This window comes from Lepus europaeus, chromosome 4 (assembly GCF_033115175.1).
Source record: "Lepus europaeus isolate LE1 chromosome 4, mLepTim1.pri, whole genome shotgun sequence".
NCBI classification, from domain to species: domain Eukaryota; kingdom Metazoa; phylum Chordata; class Mammalia; order Lagomorpha; family Leporidae; genus Lepus; species Lepus europaeus.
Window position 1 is genome coordinate 56,581,473 of NC_084830.1, and position 19,123 is coordinate 56,600,595.

The 19,123-nt window shown below is 38.9% G+C and overlaps 1 protein-coding gene across 1 annotated transcript in view; it reads left to right on the top strand.

Moving 5' to 3' along the window:
• CNGB3 (cyclic nucleotide gated channel subunit beta 3) overlaps nt 1-19,123 on the top strand; it is a 168,321-nt gene that overhangs the window by 68,048 nt on the left and 81,150 nt on the right. Inside the window, exons 4-6 of the mRNA XM_062189513.1 lie at nt 7,092-7,246; nt 8,938-9,090; nt 10,093-10,301. Coding sequence (XP_062045497.1) covers nt 7,092-7,246; nt 8,938-9,090; nt 10,093-10,301 — 517 coding nt within the window. The remainder of the gene's footprint in view (nt 1-7,091; nt 7,247-8,937; nt 9,091-10,092; nt 10,302-19,123) is intronic.

Here is a 19,123-nt window from a genome sequence, read left to right on the forward strand (position 1 = left end):
CATATGCATAAGTGAGATGTGATAAACAACTGAAAATCTTCTAATATCTAGAGGTGAATGTGAGATGAGAATGAAGGGAGACTTGATTGAGTTCTAATTGCACTGACCAAACTTGCGTGACATTTGTGGTCTTTATGGCAGACTGCCAGATACTTCAATAAAAAAACAGAATTTGGTGCTGTTTTTAATTATTTTTTATTCAGAAGTATATTTCTCAAAAATGTCTTTTTATTCAAAGCAGGTTTTTTTTTCTTCAAATGTAACATCTGAGGGCAGCTCATTAATTATTGCTTAAACGTGGCCCAGGAAAAAAGAACTGCTGCTCCCCTCCCTCCCAAGACTTCTTCCCAAATTAGAATGTAACATTCCTTGCCTAATTCCTGGCTATTTATTATTCTGTATGATAGAAATAGCAGGATTACCAGGACTTTAGCCTGTTTTCGATATTTTCGAAATATCGAAATGGATATTTTCGAAAAATGAGTTCTCACTGAAAAATTAATTAACTCTTAATTAAGAATTAAGAGGAATCTAGCAAAGTTTATAAGACAAAATTTATTCAATATTTTATTAGAGGAAATAAATATTACTTTTAAGTGAGCTTGTAAAGTAATCAAAAATCCAAAATATTATTTATAGAACAAAGGCAGACTCTATGAAATTTTTTACAAAATACTTTAGGTAAATGGGGAGGAAAATGACAAAATTTGATGGCATTGCACATATCCCTAACCAATTTTCTTAGAGATTATCAATGAGATCACACCTGCTAAACTTAGAGTCCTCCTCTAGCTCTCATTCTACTCAGCATGAGACACCACTGACCTCCTTTTTCAAACACTAACTTTCTGATTTTTGTGACATTTTTCTTTCTGAGACCTACCTCTCTAATTGCTACTTCGCAGTTCTTTTTCTTATGCTACTCCTTAAATGTCAGCAAATTCCAAGGTTGTGTCCTCCCAATCTTTTCTTGTTCTTCGTAGCCTCTCACAAGTCCTCTCATCGCCTATGTAACTCTCACCGTTTCCTCCAGACAAGTGATCCCTACTTCAGCATCTCCAGCTCAGCCCTCCCTTCTGATTTCCAGACCCAAATTCTCAACTTCCTGCTCTATTGCATGTATTTTTAAAGACCTCGATTCTAAATTTACACCTCAAGTTTAACATATACTGAACTGAAAGTCTTTATGTTGCTCTTAAAATTCCATCTGAGTTGACAATGTGATATCACAATTATCCACATTACTATGGGTTTTATTAGTTTCCTAGGGCTGCCATAAAAAATTGTCACAAAAACTGGGTGGCTTAAAATACCAGAAATTTATCCTCACAGTTCTGAAGGCTAGAAAACCAAAATCAAAGGTGTCAGTGAGTCTGGCCCTTCTGAAAGCACCGAAGGAGTATCTGTCCAGGCTTTTCTTCTAGCTTCCGGTGCCAGCAATCCTCAGCAATTCTTGCCTTGTAGGTGCATTGCTCCAATCTCTGCTTCTGTTGTCATATGGTATTCTCTCTGCATGTGTCTTTTCTTTCTTTCTGTGGCCTTCCTATATGGACTCCAATCATTGGATTAAAGCTGACCCTGCCAACACCTCGGCTCAATAGGCTAATCCTCCACCTAGCGGCACCAGCACACCAGGTTCTAGTCCCGGTCGGGGCACCGGATTCTGTCCTGGTTGCTCCTCTTCCAGTCCAGCTCTCTGCTGTGGCCCTGGAGTGCAGTGGAGGATGGCCCAAGTGCTTGGGCCCTGCACCCCATGGGAGACCAGGAGAAGCACCTGGCTCCTGGCTTCGGATCAGCGCGGTGCGCCAGCCGTGGCGGCCATTGGAGGGTGAATCAACGGCAAAGGAAGACCTTTCTCTCTGTCTCTCTCTCTCTCTGTCCACTCTGCCTGTCAAAAAAAAAAAACTGACCCTGCTCCAGTTTGAACTCAATTTAAATACAAATTCTCTTCAACTTACTATAGGGTTATTCCCAAAAAACCCACTGTAGTTTGAAAATATCACAAATGAAAAATGAATTTAATGCACTTAATCTCTCAATCATCAAAGTTCAGTGATGCAGTACCCTGGAGAGTATGGATTCTCTATCCTCATGATTGTATGGTAGACTAGGAGCTATAGCTCACTACCACTGCCCAGCACCGCCAGAGAGTAAGGTAAATAATGTATTTTAGCCAGGGAAAAGATCCAAATTCAAAATTCCAAGTACAGTTTCTACTGAATGCATTTCACTTTCACACTATCATAAAGTCAAAAACTCATTAAATCTAACCATCGTAAGCTATCAGCCTATATATAGTGACCCTGCTTCTGCATAGGTCATATTCTGAAGCTCTGCTAGTCATAAATTATAGCAGTAACTATCAATGTCGTACACTGACCAAACATGCAACTCCATACTGTTACCTTAACTCACATATTCTAACTTCACTCTCTCCTCTCTTTAATCACACTCCCTCCTTAACATAACCAGTTCTCTGCTTTCTCATTTCAATTATTTCTCTAAATTGTAGTGCATCATGGCCCTCTTCTGATTAGATTCTGCTCTGTTTTCCAGCAATGTCAACTGACCTTCCAAAGCAAATTACAGATGACTTGGCATCCTTTGTTAATATGTTTAAGCCTTCACTGTACTCCACAATGCAGCAACTAACGGGCCTTTTCCCAGGCTGTTTCTGATACCTTGAATATCCAGCCTTTGCACAATCAGTCAAGGTGTCAATTATGCTTGAAGGTTCAACTCAAATATCACTTCTTTTGTGAACTCATTCCTAACCACCCATCCATTTTATCATCCCCATTGAAATGAGTTGTCCTTTCATGTTGGACTGAATAGCAATCTTCAGCAGAGAACATATATCCCTGGGTGTACCTAAAAACTTTCCAAGAGTGAGTTCTGATAAATTTCAACATCGACATCTTATGCGTGTGTTCCTTCATAAAAGTGATATTCCTGATATACCTGTTAACCACAAGTTTTTCTTTGCTGGCTCTCCTTTCTCAGTGGCTTTTTCCACTTTACAAATAGAGAAAGCTTGTTTCTTACCCACAATCTTACTGTGATGCATATTGCTCTAAAGGATAAAAACCTCTACAAACTCAAACAAAGGGTCTATTGTTGATTACATGATTTTATTTTTGCCTATATCGCTGAATTTAAAGAACTGAAAATACTACAATAATGATATTCTTTGTCATCAACATTTCTTTCTTAAAAAGTTATATATATATGTATATATATATATGTATGTATATATATATATATATATATATATGAAAGGCAGAGTTACAGAGACAGGGGGAGATACAGAGAGAGAGACAGATCTGCCATCAGCTGGTTCACTTCCCAGTGACCACAGTGGCTGGAGGTTGGCCAGGCTGAAGCCAGGAGCCTGGAGTTTCTTCTGGGTTTCCCATGTGGGTAGCAGGGGCCCAAACATTTGAACCATCTTCCTCTGCTTTCCCAGGCACATTATCAGGGAGCTATATTGGAAGCAGAACAGCTGGGTCTGGAACTGGCGCCCATATGGGATGCTGGTGTTGCAGGTAGAGACTTAACCTGCTAAGCCACAACACCGGCCCCAATCAGCATTTCTTTAAATGAATTTCTCTGTATTTTTAGAAATCTTATTTCTTAGTGATGACTATATAAGATATCCTTTTAAGTTTGTTTATCAAAATTTGTTTTTAACAAATCTTTTTTATTTATTTGAAAGGCAGAGAGACAAAGAGAGAAAAAGCATCAGAGACAAAGAGGGAGCTCTCCCATTTTGTTGGTTCACTCTCCTTGCCACAGCTGGAACAAGCTAAAATCAGGAGCCTGAACCTCAATCTGGGTCTCTCACATGGGTAACAGGGATCCAAGCACTTGAGCCATCACCTGCTGCCTACCAAGGTGTACATTAGTGGGAAGCTGGAATCAGGAGTGAAGCCAGGACTTGAACTAAGCTATAATAGGGGAAGCATCATCCCAAACAGTATCTTCACCATGCTAAATACCTGCTTCAGGGGCCGGCACTGTGGCTCAGCGGGTTAACACCCTAGCCTGAAGCACCAGCATCCCATATGGCTCCTGGCTTCAGATCAGAGCAGCTCCGGCCGCTGCTGCCAATTAGAGAGTGAACCATCGGATGGAAGACTTCTCTCTCTTTCTATCTCTCCTCTCTCTGTGTAACTCTGACTTTCAAATAAATAAATAAATCTTTTAAAATAAATAAATAAATAAATACCTGCATCAGTTCATCAAAATTTGTAAAATATTTTACTATTTACCAAAACTTTCATAATTGAATTATGAGGAATAATTCTGTAAAAAGCACACCATTAGTAGTTTGTTCTAGAAATATCAAATACAGCTCAAACAAAGCAAAATTATATAAGGAGTATGTACTGATTCTCCCTTTAATCCTCATTCAATTTTTTGCTTATTTCATTAAATGTTTAATTTTTCTTGTTGTTATTTTGTTTTTAAATTTTATTTATGTGAAAGGTAGAGTTAGAGACACAGAGAGAGAGAGAGAGATGTCCAACCTCTGGCTCACTCCCCAGGTGGCCACAACAACCAGGACAAGGTCAGGCCAATGCCAGGAGCCAGGAACTCCATTTGTATGTCCACATTGACAGCAGGGACCCAAGCACTTGGGCCATCCTCTACTACCCAATTCCCCTCTTCTGCACCCCAGGTGCAGTTGCAGGGAGCTAAATTGGAAATAGAGCAATCAGGACTACAGGTGGAGGCTTACCCTACTGTGCCACAATGCCAGCCCCATGTTTGTTTATTTCTATTTGCCTTTTTATAATCAGATATAAAACTATCCAAAGGAAAATGTATTAATAGCTTCTGCATGAATTTAGGCAGATGATAAGAAGATAAAGGATTATCCTAGGAAAAAAAAGGTGGGAAAAAAGAAGACAAAATAGAATAGTATATTTAAAGCTCCAGATAACACAAAATAAAAGTATATGGTAGTTAAAATATAGATAGCTATTTGAAATGCTTGTATGCATTATAATAGGTTTTTCAAATTTTTAACCATAGATAGGTGTACACAATACAAACTGGTATAATTAAGTGGCAACTGTATGGCTAACTGGGACTAACAGAAAACTGTGGAAAATAAGAAATAGTCTCTTTATGTTTTAGGGCTTGAATTTAGACATTTTTGACAATTTGAATACCTGACTTAATAGTTAAAGATTCACCAACCCTCAATTTCTCATTTTATAGATTTTTTATAAGCGAATAAGATCAAACAAAGGTAAGAAGTAGCAAGCCTATTTATTGAGTAAGGATTTATTTTAAAATCTACTTTGTCCTAAGTCTTGTGGAAGATAAAGATATAGTTTCTGACCTTGACAACAAAGATATTGTCACCAGAACTGTATTTCTGAAATTTTTTGAGTTATCACACGTAAGGTCCAACCACATAAATTCCAACAAACACCTTTAATTGAAAACACATATAGGCCGGCGCCGTGGCTCAATTGGCTAATCCTCCGCCTGCAGCACCGGCACCCCGGGTTCTAGTCCCAGTCGGGGCGCCGGATTCTGTCCCAGTTGCCCCTCTTTCAGGCCAGCTCTCTGTTATGGCCTGGGAGGGCAGTGGAGGATGGCCCAAGTGCTTGGGCCCTGCACCCGCATGGGATACCAGGAGGAGGCACCCAGCTCCTGGCTTCGGATCAGCACGGTGCGCTGGCCACAGCTCACTGGCCGCGGCGGCCATTGGAGGGTAAACCAACGGCAAAGGAAGACCTTTCTCTCTGTCTTTCTCTCTCACTTTCCACTCTGCCTGTCAAACACACACACACACACACACATAAAAACAATCTCATTTTTTCGATGTACCCAGTACATACAAGCATGTGCTGTCTCCATTTCTGGTTATATGAATTTTACCTTCATGAATCTCATCTTTTGTAATAGAAGTCTGAGTCATTCTTAATTCCGTATTTGAATCATACAAACCTCCAGAAAATTCACCAAATCTTTTGCATTCTGCCTCTAAATCTCTTTTCTTTCCTCTCATTAGTTGTAACCTTTTCAAGCAACTTCTTTCCCTGTGTCCAGGCTTTCATGCTGTCCTTCTTCAACCCATCCTCTCACTATTGCTACTTCTCCAAAATGAAAACCTATGTGCTCATTCTTATCCTTTGTTTGATACTCCGTATCGGCTCTTTGGCTACAGCTTAATGTCTATGCTCCTAAACAGGCCACCTAGGACTAGACATACACTGGCTGCACTCACCTTCCCTTTCTAGGCACAATCACCATGACTTTGGCTCTCTCCACACACACACACACACACACACAGTCTGTTCCAACCACATCAAAATACTTGATGAATGTGTTATGTTCTTTCATGCCCATGAATATATTGTTCTCAAGGCCTAGAAGGCTGGTCTGTGATTTCTCTGCCAATTCCCTAGAGTTAAGGAACTTCCCCTGAAAAGTCCCTTCCTGACATCCCTAAGGTCAGTGTGAGCATAGTATTTCGTACATATTATTTATAGTCAGCTATTTATTTACAGCCTTGTTTCCACTCTAAACTATGAACATTGAAAGGGCCCATCTCAAATTCATCTTTGTCTTTTAGTACATGAACTAGAAACTCAGTAATTGCTTGATAAATAATCTGCTACACATACTAAGATTTTAAGAAGAAATCAGTTAAATGATATCTATGATGGTAATTCATAATTAGAAAAATCATGCTGTTCTGATTTTATAGACCTAGTGTCTACCTTCTGTATTTTTCAAGATGTATCAGATTTTCTTCCATTGCAACTCAGTCTTCTCCATTGTTAAGCAAGTTTGTAAATGCCTTACTTAGAGTGACATACCTGAGCAATGCTATGACAGGAGCATTGGCCATTGGAAGAGATTTTAAAAATGTAATATGATAATAAAAAAGAGCAAATGCACTACCAGTATAGGAATCTATAAACAGTTGTAGATGGGATATGTTGGTGGGTCAGGAAGAGAATAGGGCTTCGTGTGAAGATTCTCTTAAATGGAATCTACAATTTATTCAGTTCCAAGGTTAATCTCATGAGCCCACCTCCATTACCATTTTTTCCTCTCATTTCATTCAGCCCAAAATGCAAACTACCTGGAGTCCCCATTATCAATGACTACGCCGATGCCCAGCTACACAACTTGGTGAGCAGAATGCGTCAAAGAACAGCTCTCTACAAGAGGAAGTTAATTGAGGGAGATCTATCCTCACCTGAAGCCAGCCCACAGACTGGTAAGCATTGTGCCCTCAAAGTACTACAAAGAATAAAGTTATTGGGAGGACATGTGTTTTGCAAACGTTTCAATTTGGGTCCCTCAAAAGCAGGCTGTGACACAGTGGTTTATAGCTTATTTTGAGAGTAATTCAGAAACAAGAGAGTGTTGTGGCAATGAAAATGTATTAAGAAGGCCGGCGCCGCAGCTCAATAGGCTAATCCTCTGCCTGCAGCGCCGGCACACCAGGTTCTAGTCCCGGTCGGGGCCCCGGATTCTGTCCAGGTTGCCTCTCTTCCAGGCCAGCTCTCTGCTATGGCCCGGGAGTGGAGTGGAGGATGGTCCAAGTGCCGGGGCCCTGCACCCCATAGGAGACCAGGAGAAGCACCTGGCTCCTGCCTTCGGATCAGCGTGGTGCGCCGGCCGCAACACGCCGGCCACGGTGGCCATTGGAGGGTGAACCAACGGCAAAAGGAAGATCTTTCTCTCTGTCTCTCACTCTCACTATCCACTCTGCCTGTAAAAAAAAAGAAAGAAAGAAAGAAAAGAAAATGTATTAAGAAGAGGCTAACTGGTGTGGCGCCCAGGGCTTATCCAGATGAAAAGCTGTGTGGATCATGCCTGAGAAATATCCCAACAAAGAGAAGGAAGCTGGTTTCTCCTGGAAAATGCTATTAACTCCCCAGCACTTCAGGCAAACTGGCCCAAGAACACCCTCGTACAGAGCCTCGGGGAGAGGGTGACCCCCAGGACCTGGGTATAAGCATGGGCCACCCACCATATCTGCTACAGCAACATTCACTGTAACTATTACCTGAGAATACCCAAAACATATATTATAAAAATATAGAAAGTCTACCTGAATATTCAACAGGGCAAAGGACACCAGCAAACTCATTATATAAGGGGAAGGGCCATTCAAATTTCTAGCAATTACCTAAATATGTTTATGGGAAAAAATATAATAAAATAGAATATAAAAGTGGCTACATCTTTGTAGAATGTCTTACATATGTAGAGAAAAGGAAGAAGAAAGTTTGGTTTTTGATAGCAGATAAATACAAATTATTGCATGGGATAGAGGTGAAGGTTTCCTTGCAGTTCTATATAGGGAAAGCTGAGTTTTCAAAATAAACTATTTATTATATAACAGTTTCTTTTTTAAGAGTGCATATTTTAGTCATCATCACTATGGTCTGATAAAGATATATATTGAAATAATATTTTGAGCTTTATTTTCCCATATCTGAAAGGAAGATAAGGAAACCTCAAACTAAACCTGGAAAATTATATACATTTGTAATATTTCTGTCCTATGTAAATTCAAAATTCCAATTTCATTTCCTGCTCTAAAATATGTAAGAATCAAGCTTGTGTTTAAAATATCCCTTTTATAACACCTTTTATAGCAGCTTTAAACCTGTTCTCTATAGGTATTTTTCAAATTCCAATGTCTTCATAACCTGGATATTTTCTTCAGTGTCATTGCTTAATTTTGTTTTTACTATACCTATATAATATGTACAACACGATGATTTGATATACATATAGTGAAATAAATGTTGCTAATGTCGCTATTCTGTACATGAAGGTTTCATTTCACCTGCCTGAGAGAAGATTCTCAAATGTTCTGACTTGGAGAAACCCAGGCTTTTTGCTCATCAAGCTAACATAACCTCTTTAAAAGGTTTCTTTTCTTGTTCTGTAAAGCAAAGCCCACAGCTGTATCATCAACACAAGAAAGTGATGCCAAGCTTAAGACAGAGCAGAACTCTGGCAAGCTGTGTTCCAAATTCCAGAAGATGCCTCTGACAGAGTACCTAAAGCAAATTAGACTTCCAAGAAGCATAGATTCATACACAGGTACTATTCAAAGGGTGGTCTACCCTGAGGGGGACTGGCTGTCACCAAGGCCCTTGGGCCCTATGTCATAAATGACTTCTGTGTTCCCCAGCTGTTGTTCTAATCTATCTGGAAGACAGAATTGAAATTGTGTCGTTTTCTGAATCTATCTGGAAGACAGAATTGAAATTATGTGTCTGCAAAAGATCATTTGTAACTCTCTGAGGAAGACAAGAGACAAAATCCCCACCTCAATTTAAAAGACAGTCCAGGGCCTATCCTGTGCCTAATTATCTTTCAAGAGAAGGTCCCAAGGCACTCAACCATAGGTACATTGACACTTAGAAAAAAAAAAAAAAGGTGTCATTCTCTTCCACAGTTTGACATTGTTAATTACTCTCATCGAACAATTCTCCTCCTGTGGGCAGAGGCAGCAAGTACGTGAAGGGACCAGGACCATCTCCACGAGCTGATTCTCGGCCCTCTGGACTCAGCAGGAGCAGGTGGCCTTTCCCCAGCTTCCCTGAGACCTGCAGCTTCACCCCTGAGGAGCCGCAGACCTTTGGCCTGGGCCGGGTCCCTTTGATTCTCCTTGAGTTTCCCATTTTCTGATGCAAACATAAGGGGACTTCAAAAAATTCATGGGAAATGGGATTAAAAGACACATTTACTCAGATGAAAAAAGAAATTTAAAGTCCATGCCTTTTTTTTTTCCCATAAAACACATTTTCCATGAACTTCTTGAAGACCCCTTGTAGTGCAGTTACCCGTGGGGACAGACAGAGTGTCCAGGAGACAGGCAGGAAACCATCTGCTGCTGAATACGTAAGGTCACTTAGCATCCCTTGTGGAGTCCAGCATGCCCAGCTCCAGAAGCAGAACTGTGTTGAATCGTTAGCAGAGCCTCTTAAACAAATTGCTTCCCTCCAGAGGGTAGTACATCAACTTCACCAAAGAAAACAAGAGAATTCTTTTAATGTGTATTCCGGGCCATTTGGATAACTCCAGTTGTTGTTTTCCTAGATCGAACCTATCTCCTGTGGCTCTTGCTAGTCACCCTTGCCTATAACTGGAACTGCTGGCTTATACCACTACGCCTGTTCTTTCCATATCAAACACCAGAAAACACAGGCTACTGGCTCATTACAGACATCGTGTGTGATACCATCTACCTCTGCGACCTGCTGTTAATCCAACCCAGACTCCAGTTTGTAAAAGGAGGAGAAATAATAGTAAGTGAACTTCAGAAAATGCAGAAACTTACAAATGAACACTAACTGGATACAAAGGTAAATGAACAACATTGTTTTATTTAATGCCTACTGGCTGTCTCCACATGGATGAGTCTTTAACCACAGGAAGCCATCAGTAATAATAATAATGACAATACAATAACAACAAAACATGACTGGGTGGCCACTATGTGCTAGAAAACAAACCCCTCTCTGTGCCTTAGTTCCTGATCTTTACAATGGGAGTAACAAGGGTGCCTGCACAGTACTGAGAGACGGATGAAATGAACAGTACCTAAAGCTGTATCTGCTGCATAGGCAGTTAGTAGGAAATGTTAACTATCATTGTTTTAGTTCATTTGATCATAATGCCTCACTTAAAACTTTAAATGAAAAAGATGTTATTAGCCCAATTTGCAGATAAGGAAACTGAGGTTTGGAGAAGATAGGTGTTCTGCTGAAGGTATGAAATTAGAAAGTAGCATAGCCAGGCCTTACCTCCAAAATCATGCTAATTCAAGTTGTCATGTTTTTCAGAATATGGTAATATTTGAAAATACAGATATACTACCAAGTTTGAAATGTTAAAGTCATACACATATTCACTAAAAATTATTTTTAAAATGTATGTACTATCAAATAGAAAAGAACAATATATCTTCCTCTAATAATCAAGCCTCAAATAGCCTGAGAACCGGTTATTTCATATTACACCTCAACATTATTTTTTAATTTTTACTTACTAGAGAGAGAGAGAGACAGAGATTCAGAGACAGAGAGATCTTCCATGTATAGTTCCCTCCCCCACATGCCGACAACAGCCAGGGCTGGGCCAGCCTGAAGCCAGGAATCAGGAACTTCACCCAGGTGAGCAGCAAGGTTCCAACTACTCAAACCATCATCTTCTGCCTCCCAGGAGATGCGTTTGCAGGAAGCTGGAATCAGAAGTGGAGCCAGGACTTCAATGCAGGCACTCTGATGTGGGATGTTGGCATCCCTGCCAGCATCTTAATGACTGTGTCAAAGTCCACTTCAATTTTTTTTTAAGTAAGATAGCTGTTATTTCGTTAAAAACTACTCAACTTTCTTACAAGACTGCCAGTTTTGTTGGGATACATCCTGTATCTTGTTTATCCCGATATAGTCAGAACTGAGCAGTACCTGCACACAGTACAGAAATCAAGTTCAAAGTTTTAGACCTGGACACTTTGATAAAGCCTAATGTAATGAGCATAACTGTTGTGACCTTTGCAATCCATATAGATTCACTGTACTATCTAATATGGTGGCCATTAAGCACATTTGCCTATTCAAAATTAAATTTGAATTAATTATAATTAAATAGCGTTAAAAATTCAGGTCTCCTAGCCACACTATTTGTATTTCTATCATTCAACAACCACATGGGCTAGTGACTACCATGTTGAACAGTGCAGATTTCCACAATTGCAAAACACGCTTTTTAAGTAATACTAAGGGACCAGTGCTGTGATGTAGCGGGTAAAGGCTGCCACCAAGTAAAGGCCGCAGCCTGCAGTGTTGGCATCCCATATGCATGCCAATTCAAGTCCTGTCTGCTCCACTTCTGATCCAGCTCTCTGCTATGGCCTGGGAAAGCAGTAGAAGATGGCCCAAGTGCTTGGGCCCCTGCATCCACATAGGAGACCTAGAAGAAGCTCCTGGCTCCTGGCTCCTGGCTTTGGATGGGGTACAGCTCTGACCATGGCAGTCATCTGGGGAGTGAACCAGTGGATGGAAGATTCTCTCTCTCTCTCTCTCTCTCTCTCTCTCTCTCTCTTCCTCCCTTCTTCCCTTCCTCCCTCTCTCTCCCTGCCTTTGCCTCTCTATAACTCTGCTTTTCAAATAAATAATAAATAAATATTTTTAAAAAGGATATTTAAAATAAATAAATAAATAGTACTAAAAGGGAATGAGGGATTAAAGAGCCACCAACATCTCCATTAAGAGATCCAAACCACAGAGAAGGAGCCATACACCTTGCAGATGTGTGCAAATCGCAGCACACAGAAAACCACCCCCATTGTTCTGTTCCGTTTTGTGTTGTTCTTTAATTAATATGGTATCCTCTGGTCTCTTCATGCTTCACTTTCCTAATTTATCACATCATTTCCCATGATCAAATGCAATGACATTACCTCAGAAATAGCATTCTTGCCCTTAGGAGAAAATGTCGTCTCTTGGATTTATTCTAAGTATTGAGGGAATTTCACAATCAATCCAAAGACAGCAACAGAAAAATATGTTTTCACAAGCACATATTCAAGTCAGAGCCTCTGCTACTCCCCTACTTCCTTAGCAAATTGGAAGAATGCAGCCTTTCTGACTGACGTCCACAGTGACATCTTTCTCAAATCCCATCAAGATAACACAACACATCTCCCGATGTCAGAACAGGAAGAGCCGACTGGCCGAGCATCTGGTACCTTAGGTTCATATATATTTTTGGAGAAAAGAGATAGGTTCCTTATCATCCTGAATGTTTTCTTTTGAAAAATCTTTTTGATCTTAAATTATCAAAAAGCTGGAAGTAATAGCTGTGGTTATTTTTTCTTTTAAAAAAATGTGTTTTCTGGGAAATATCCTCTATATTTGAAATATTTGCTACAGAGAAAAAATCAAAGCAAGAGCCAAAACTGTAGCAAAAACCTATTCAAAATACTCTTCTGGTGGACTTCAGAGCATTAGTTAACTCACCAGCACCATCCCCAGAGCTCACTGGCAGCTTGATGAATGATGATGATGGGATACAAATAAGAAGTAAACAACACACAAAAAAGAGCACTAATTTCAACCTCCATTAGATGCACAAGAGGGGAGAAAATCAATGTTTGACAAATGGAAAATGACAAAATCAGTAAAGGGAGACTTTTATTTCCAATTTTCTAAGAGGCCTTTGCACACAACAGAGTGTTAAGACCAAGAAAAATAACCAATGAAAACACATTCAATGGGCTCTATTTAAAATGCATTATCACAAACTACAAATATAGAGCAGGAACTAATTGCTTTGTTTGTTCAAAAGAAATTTAATGATTTCTTTCATTTAGAGTAGTTAGTTTTAGCCTTTGAAACTTGATTACATTTTGGTCCACACTATGCATATTGAGAACCCAATCTAAAGGTTTCACTGCATTTCATAATTCTTTCTGCCTTTGACATATACAACCAAATTACTCATTCATTTAGTCAACATACACTTATTCAATACCTACACTTGCCAAACAGGTACACTTACCTACTTTATGTATTTATTAATAATTCCTGCACCAGAGTTAGAGAATAGCAATGTCAATTTCTCAAGTCCTTGAGACAATGAACATACAACAGCCACAAAAGAGGAAATTAGGAGGGTTCATGAGTTGTCTGTTGCCTTTATAGATAAGGTCTTTCTTCTGAAAGTGATGCTAAGTTAGAAGAGAGAATTTTGAACCCAGTATCAACAGAAAATTTTCTAGTCTGTAATTTCCTGATAGGAGAAATTGAGTTGGAAAGGACAGTGGCAATTATTTAAATATTGGATGCTCACATCCACAGCTCTTTGCTGAATTATCCACAAGTATCTGTAGAAATGCTCAATGCCCTCTAGTAACAGTCCCTTAGCCTTCCTGTAGAGTCAACTGGTTTTGGTGCTTTGTCTTCTCTAATACTGTTTATAAATTGACCTGAAGAAAATTAACTACTGTTTTGTCTTTTGCCCATACAGTTTACTCATACTTCTGTTAATTAATTTTGTTAAATAATGGCTAATGATGATATAAAAAAGAAATAGAGGCCAGCATTGTAACATAGCAGGTAAAACTCCTGCCTATAATGCTGGTGCCCCATATACGAACAAGTTTCTCTTCCAACTGCTCCACTTCCATTCCAGCTCATGGCTAATCGCAAGGACAAAGAAGTAGAAGATGGCACAGGTGTTTCAGCCTCTTCCACTCACTTAGGAGACCCAGATGAAGCTCCTGGCTACTATTTCAAACTGGTCTCTTTCTCTCTCTCTCTCTCTCTCTCTCTCTCTCTCTGATTTTCAAAATAAATCAATCTAAAAAAAAGAAACAAGATCAAATTTCACTTATGAAATTTGTTAATACCATTAACTTGAAGAAAGTAAACTTATCCTTTCATTGAGTACAACCTTCTTGATCCATAAAATGAGAATAGTAGAGCCCATATCATAAACCTATTATGAAGACTAAATGAGATAGTATCAATACCTGGCCTCTAAAAGAGCACACTAAATTCTCAAATGAGTTAAACAAATAATGTCCTCTTGTCTCCAATGACTAGTTCTCTTTCTTACCTGATAATAGCTCTTTGAGAGTAGGAACCTAAGCTAGGAACTCAAAGAGTATACTCAACATATTTTTAAATAAGTGAATGAATGAAAGTCTTCATTCAAAGGTTTTCTTTCCTTGAATAATTATTTAATCTGATTTATAGTTTTTCAGGTGAAATTATTGTTGAAATACTTCTCTTATCTGTAAAAGCATGGAACTGTTCAGCAGAAGAAGTAAGAAGTAAATATTTCAACACCTGAGTAGATCTTATTCAAAGAACATCTATGGCAAAAGGATTTAAGTGGAATTAGCATGTCCTTCCCAAAGCAAGTCTCCCCTAAAGAAATGTTACCTGCATAATTAGGAGCCTTAAAGGAGAGAAAGAGAATCAGATGGGGTGACATTTAGAAAGAAGTGATTAATTGTTAGGCATAAGTGTGCTGGTCCTCGTAAGGCTAACGATGCCAAATTTATTTGGTGTTCTATAAAAGAGGGATTTTAAAATCAATAGATGCTACTTTCATTTAATCTAGCAAATTTTTGCTCCATTTATATTTATTCAATCATAGGGTCATAGGCCACTCTGAAAATAAAGGGATAAATGAACCAAAAACATTCTTCCTGTGTAAGGGATAGAAAGTACTGAATTAACTTAATATCTAAGTACTTGAAATATGTCTGACTGTCTGTCTGTCTCATGAGAGCTGTAAAAGGCTGTCTGATTTTGTTTAAGTTCAGTACATTATTTGTAATTCTATCAACATGAATTTATACCTGCCTGTGGCTTAGTAAGCTATTGTGTTTCACAGTAGCAATCATTGAATTAGCGCATCTTCCATATTTTCAAATACATTTCTATAGAATTTAGTATGTGCATGTAGGTTAAAACTCTTACCTAAAGGGACAGGACAAGACTTGGGTAATTAACAATCTTTAACATTCATCAGTATTTTAAAACTTTTGAACTTGAATGTCCTGGATGATACCTGTTAAATAACACTGCTTCCATGTGTCAAAATTAGAATGCATCAGTCAGGTATTCAGCATATAGAAAATTCTCTCAAATATAGAACTGAAAAATATGAATGTAAACCCTAATATTAGTATTAATTCTTTTCAGTGTGAATACTAACAAATGATTCCCTGTTCACCTGTCACTTATCACACATTCATTGAGCACCTATAATGTGTTAGACACTAATAGGAGCTGAGGAAACTAAGGACAAAGGTAAGGACCCTACTCTCTAATAGGGTGCACATTATGAAGTATAGACAGAAAAATGGTGACTTTTATGTTGTGAGTGTTAACAAAAGAGAACCCAAGTGCTGGGGAAAATGATGAAATTGATATGAGAGAGGAAAGAAGCAGCAGGAAGTTCAAAGATGGCAGAATAGGGAGGAAGCTTATTGCTCTAGTCTAGGGGAAGGTAGCATTAAAAAAGGGGAGAGAGTACAATCTCAGGGAAGAGTTAGGGAGAAAACTCCAAAGGAAACTCCATGCAAACTGGAGGGACACTGTGGATCTAAATGAAGGGTGTGGACATGCACAACTCAGAACCCCAGCAGCCAAGAGCCTCAGCACCAGGTTTGAAGAATAAGGTGAGACCAGAATGTAGCATCCCAAGCCACCTGCAATAAAGCTGCAGGAAGAGCCTGGCATGAGTCAGGCTTGGAGCCCTGTTGGGGACAGTGTACCTGCCAACCTAAAGAAAACAAAGGGTGGGCACATTTCTCTTTCCCTCAGCACCCAGAACCAGTGTCCTGTAACTAGCCGAGAGAGGAAGGGCACCATTTTGGACAAACATTAACAGCTGTGCCAGGTCATGTCCATTCACCCAGCAACCAGCCAAGGGGGGACACCTGAGTCTCACTGGGAGCACTGACAAGGGGCTGGGTGCTCATGACTATGGGAGCCTTATGTGCTGGGACAGACTATAAAAACATTGTGGCTGTGTGGAAGGGCACAGGGTGTGGCTGGAACTTTGTACAATCACTTTGGGCAGTTCCACATGCTCAAGGCTCCCTGATTCCTTGGTGAGGGTCATTGCTGCAGGATCAGTGCTCACACCAATGCTACATGGATCCTCTGTGTGGTTCTTGTGGCAGCACAGATGAATATTGTACCCACTGGGGCTAGAATATTGTACCCATTGGTCTCCTCTGAAGAGAGAAGGTGAGCATGAGAATGACAACAGAGAACAAACCTTCCCTCTGATAAGACAAGAAAGAGAGAGAGAGAGAGAGAGAGAGATTTACCACATCCAATTTGGATGTCACCTTAGACACTTCCCTCATTTTGGGGCACTGAACACAGCTTCCTGACCACACCCAGCACACACTTCTGGGTATTCACTGAAAGGACAGACTCTCCACTAAGCCACAGAGGAATATTACAAAGATAAAAGGCATCACAGGAAAAAAAAAAAAGTATCTCCACAAATGCCTCATAATAAACACAGCAATTCAAGAAACCAGAATAAGGAAGACAACATAATGCCTGCAAAAGAACACAGCACTTCAATACTAGAAGGTAATGATGAAGAGATTGAAGAAATCCCAGAAACAGAAGTCAAAAATTGATTGTAGGATTACATAGAAGTAATCAAAAGCAAATCCATGAACTAAAGAAATATGTTCATGACATGAATGAAAACTTTTCCTATGAAATTGAAATTTTAAAGAGAAATCAAAACTAAATATTAGAAATGAAGAATTCAATAGAACAAATAAAAAATGTAGTGGAAAGCCTTAAGAACAAACTCGATGAGTCAGAAGAAAGAGTATCCAAGTTAGAAAACAAAGCTGGAAATTTTACAGTCAGAAAAGAAGAAGAATCAGAAAACTGAAACACAGAGTTGGAAATTGATGGGATACTATCAACTGACACAACATACAGGCCTTAGGAGTTCCTGAAGGTATGGAAAGGGAGAATGGATTAGAAAGTCTTTTTTAGTAAAACAATTACAGAAAATATGGCTAATTTAGAGAAAGGGACATCCAGTACAGGAAGGAAATAGAAATCTTAATAGACATGACCAGAAAAGATCTTCACCACGATACACTGTAGTTAAACTTTCTACAGTAAAACATAAAGAAAAGATTCTATAATGTGCATGAGAGAAAATCCAGATTACTTTCAGAGGTTCTCCAATTACACTCACAGCTGATATTTCATCAAAAACTCTACAAGCTAGAAGAGAATGGCAAGATATATTACATGTCTTAAGAGAAAAAAACTGTCAACCCACAATACTGTACCATGCAAAGCTCTCATTTATGTATGAAAGTGAAATAAAGACCTTCCATAACAAATAGAAATTGAAACAATTTTTCAACATTCATCCAGCCTTGCAAAAGATGCTTAAGGATGTGCTGCACAAAAAACACAGGGACATGGTCATCACTATGAAAGAAGATAAAGGCAAAAAATCTCCCAGTAAAAGTACAAAGAAAATCCTCCACAGTAAATAATAGGAATATTTATGGAAAAATGGCAAAGCCAAGTCATTATTTATCAATAGTCACCTTGAATGTAAATGGCCTCAACTCTCCCATTAAAAGACACAGACAGGCTGAATGCATTAAAAAACAAAACTCATCTATTTGTTGCCTACAAGAAACACATCTGATCAACAAAGATACATGCAGACTCAAAGTGAAAGGATGGAAAAATATATTCCATGCTAACAGAAACCAAATATGAGCTTGCATGGCCATTCTAATATCAGAAAAAATAGACTTTAACACAAAACTCTTAAAACAAAGAAGGGCACTATGTAATGATTAAGGGTTCAATTCAACAGGAAGATGTGACTATTATAAACATATATGCACCTAATTACAGTGCACCTGGCTACAAAAAGAAATGTTAGTGGATATAAAGGGAGACATAGACTACAATACTATAGTAATGGTGAACTTCAGTACTCCATTTTCTAAAATTGGCAGATCAACAAGACAGAAAATAAGCAAGGAAACAACAGAGTTAATCAATACTATAGACCAAATGAATCTTATGTATATATACAAAACTTTCCACCCTACAGCCACAGAAAACACATTCTTCTCACCAGTACATGGAACATTCTCTAGGATAGACCACACACAGGCTATAAAGTAAATCTCAGCAAATTCAAAAAAATCAAAATCGTACCATACACCTTCTCTGACCACATGGAATGAAACTTGAAATCAACAATTCAAGAATCTCTGGAACATATGCAAACACATGAAGACTGAACAGCATGCTTCTGGGAAAAGTGGGTTATTGAAGAAATAAAAAAAAAATTTGGAAATGAATGAAGATGACAATACAACATATCAAAGCTTATGGGATTCAGCAAAAGCAGTGTTAAGAGGAGCATTTATAGCCATTGGCACTATCTTTATACAGTTTCTAAACAAAATCAACCCACTCCCCAGATTACCATTTAATTGAGTGGATTTATTTTAAATAAATAATATAGGAAATCTACATACTGAGGCCTACACTGCAGCATAGAAATCTAAGCCACCACCTGTGCCAGCATC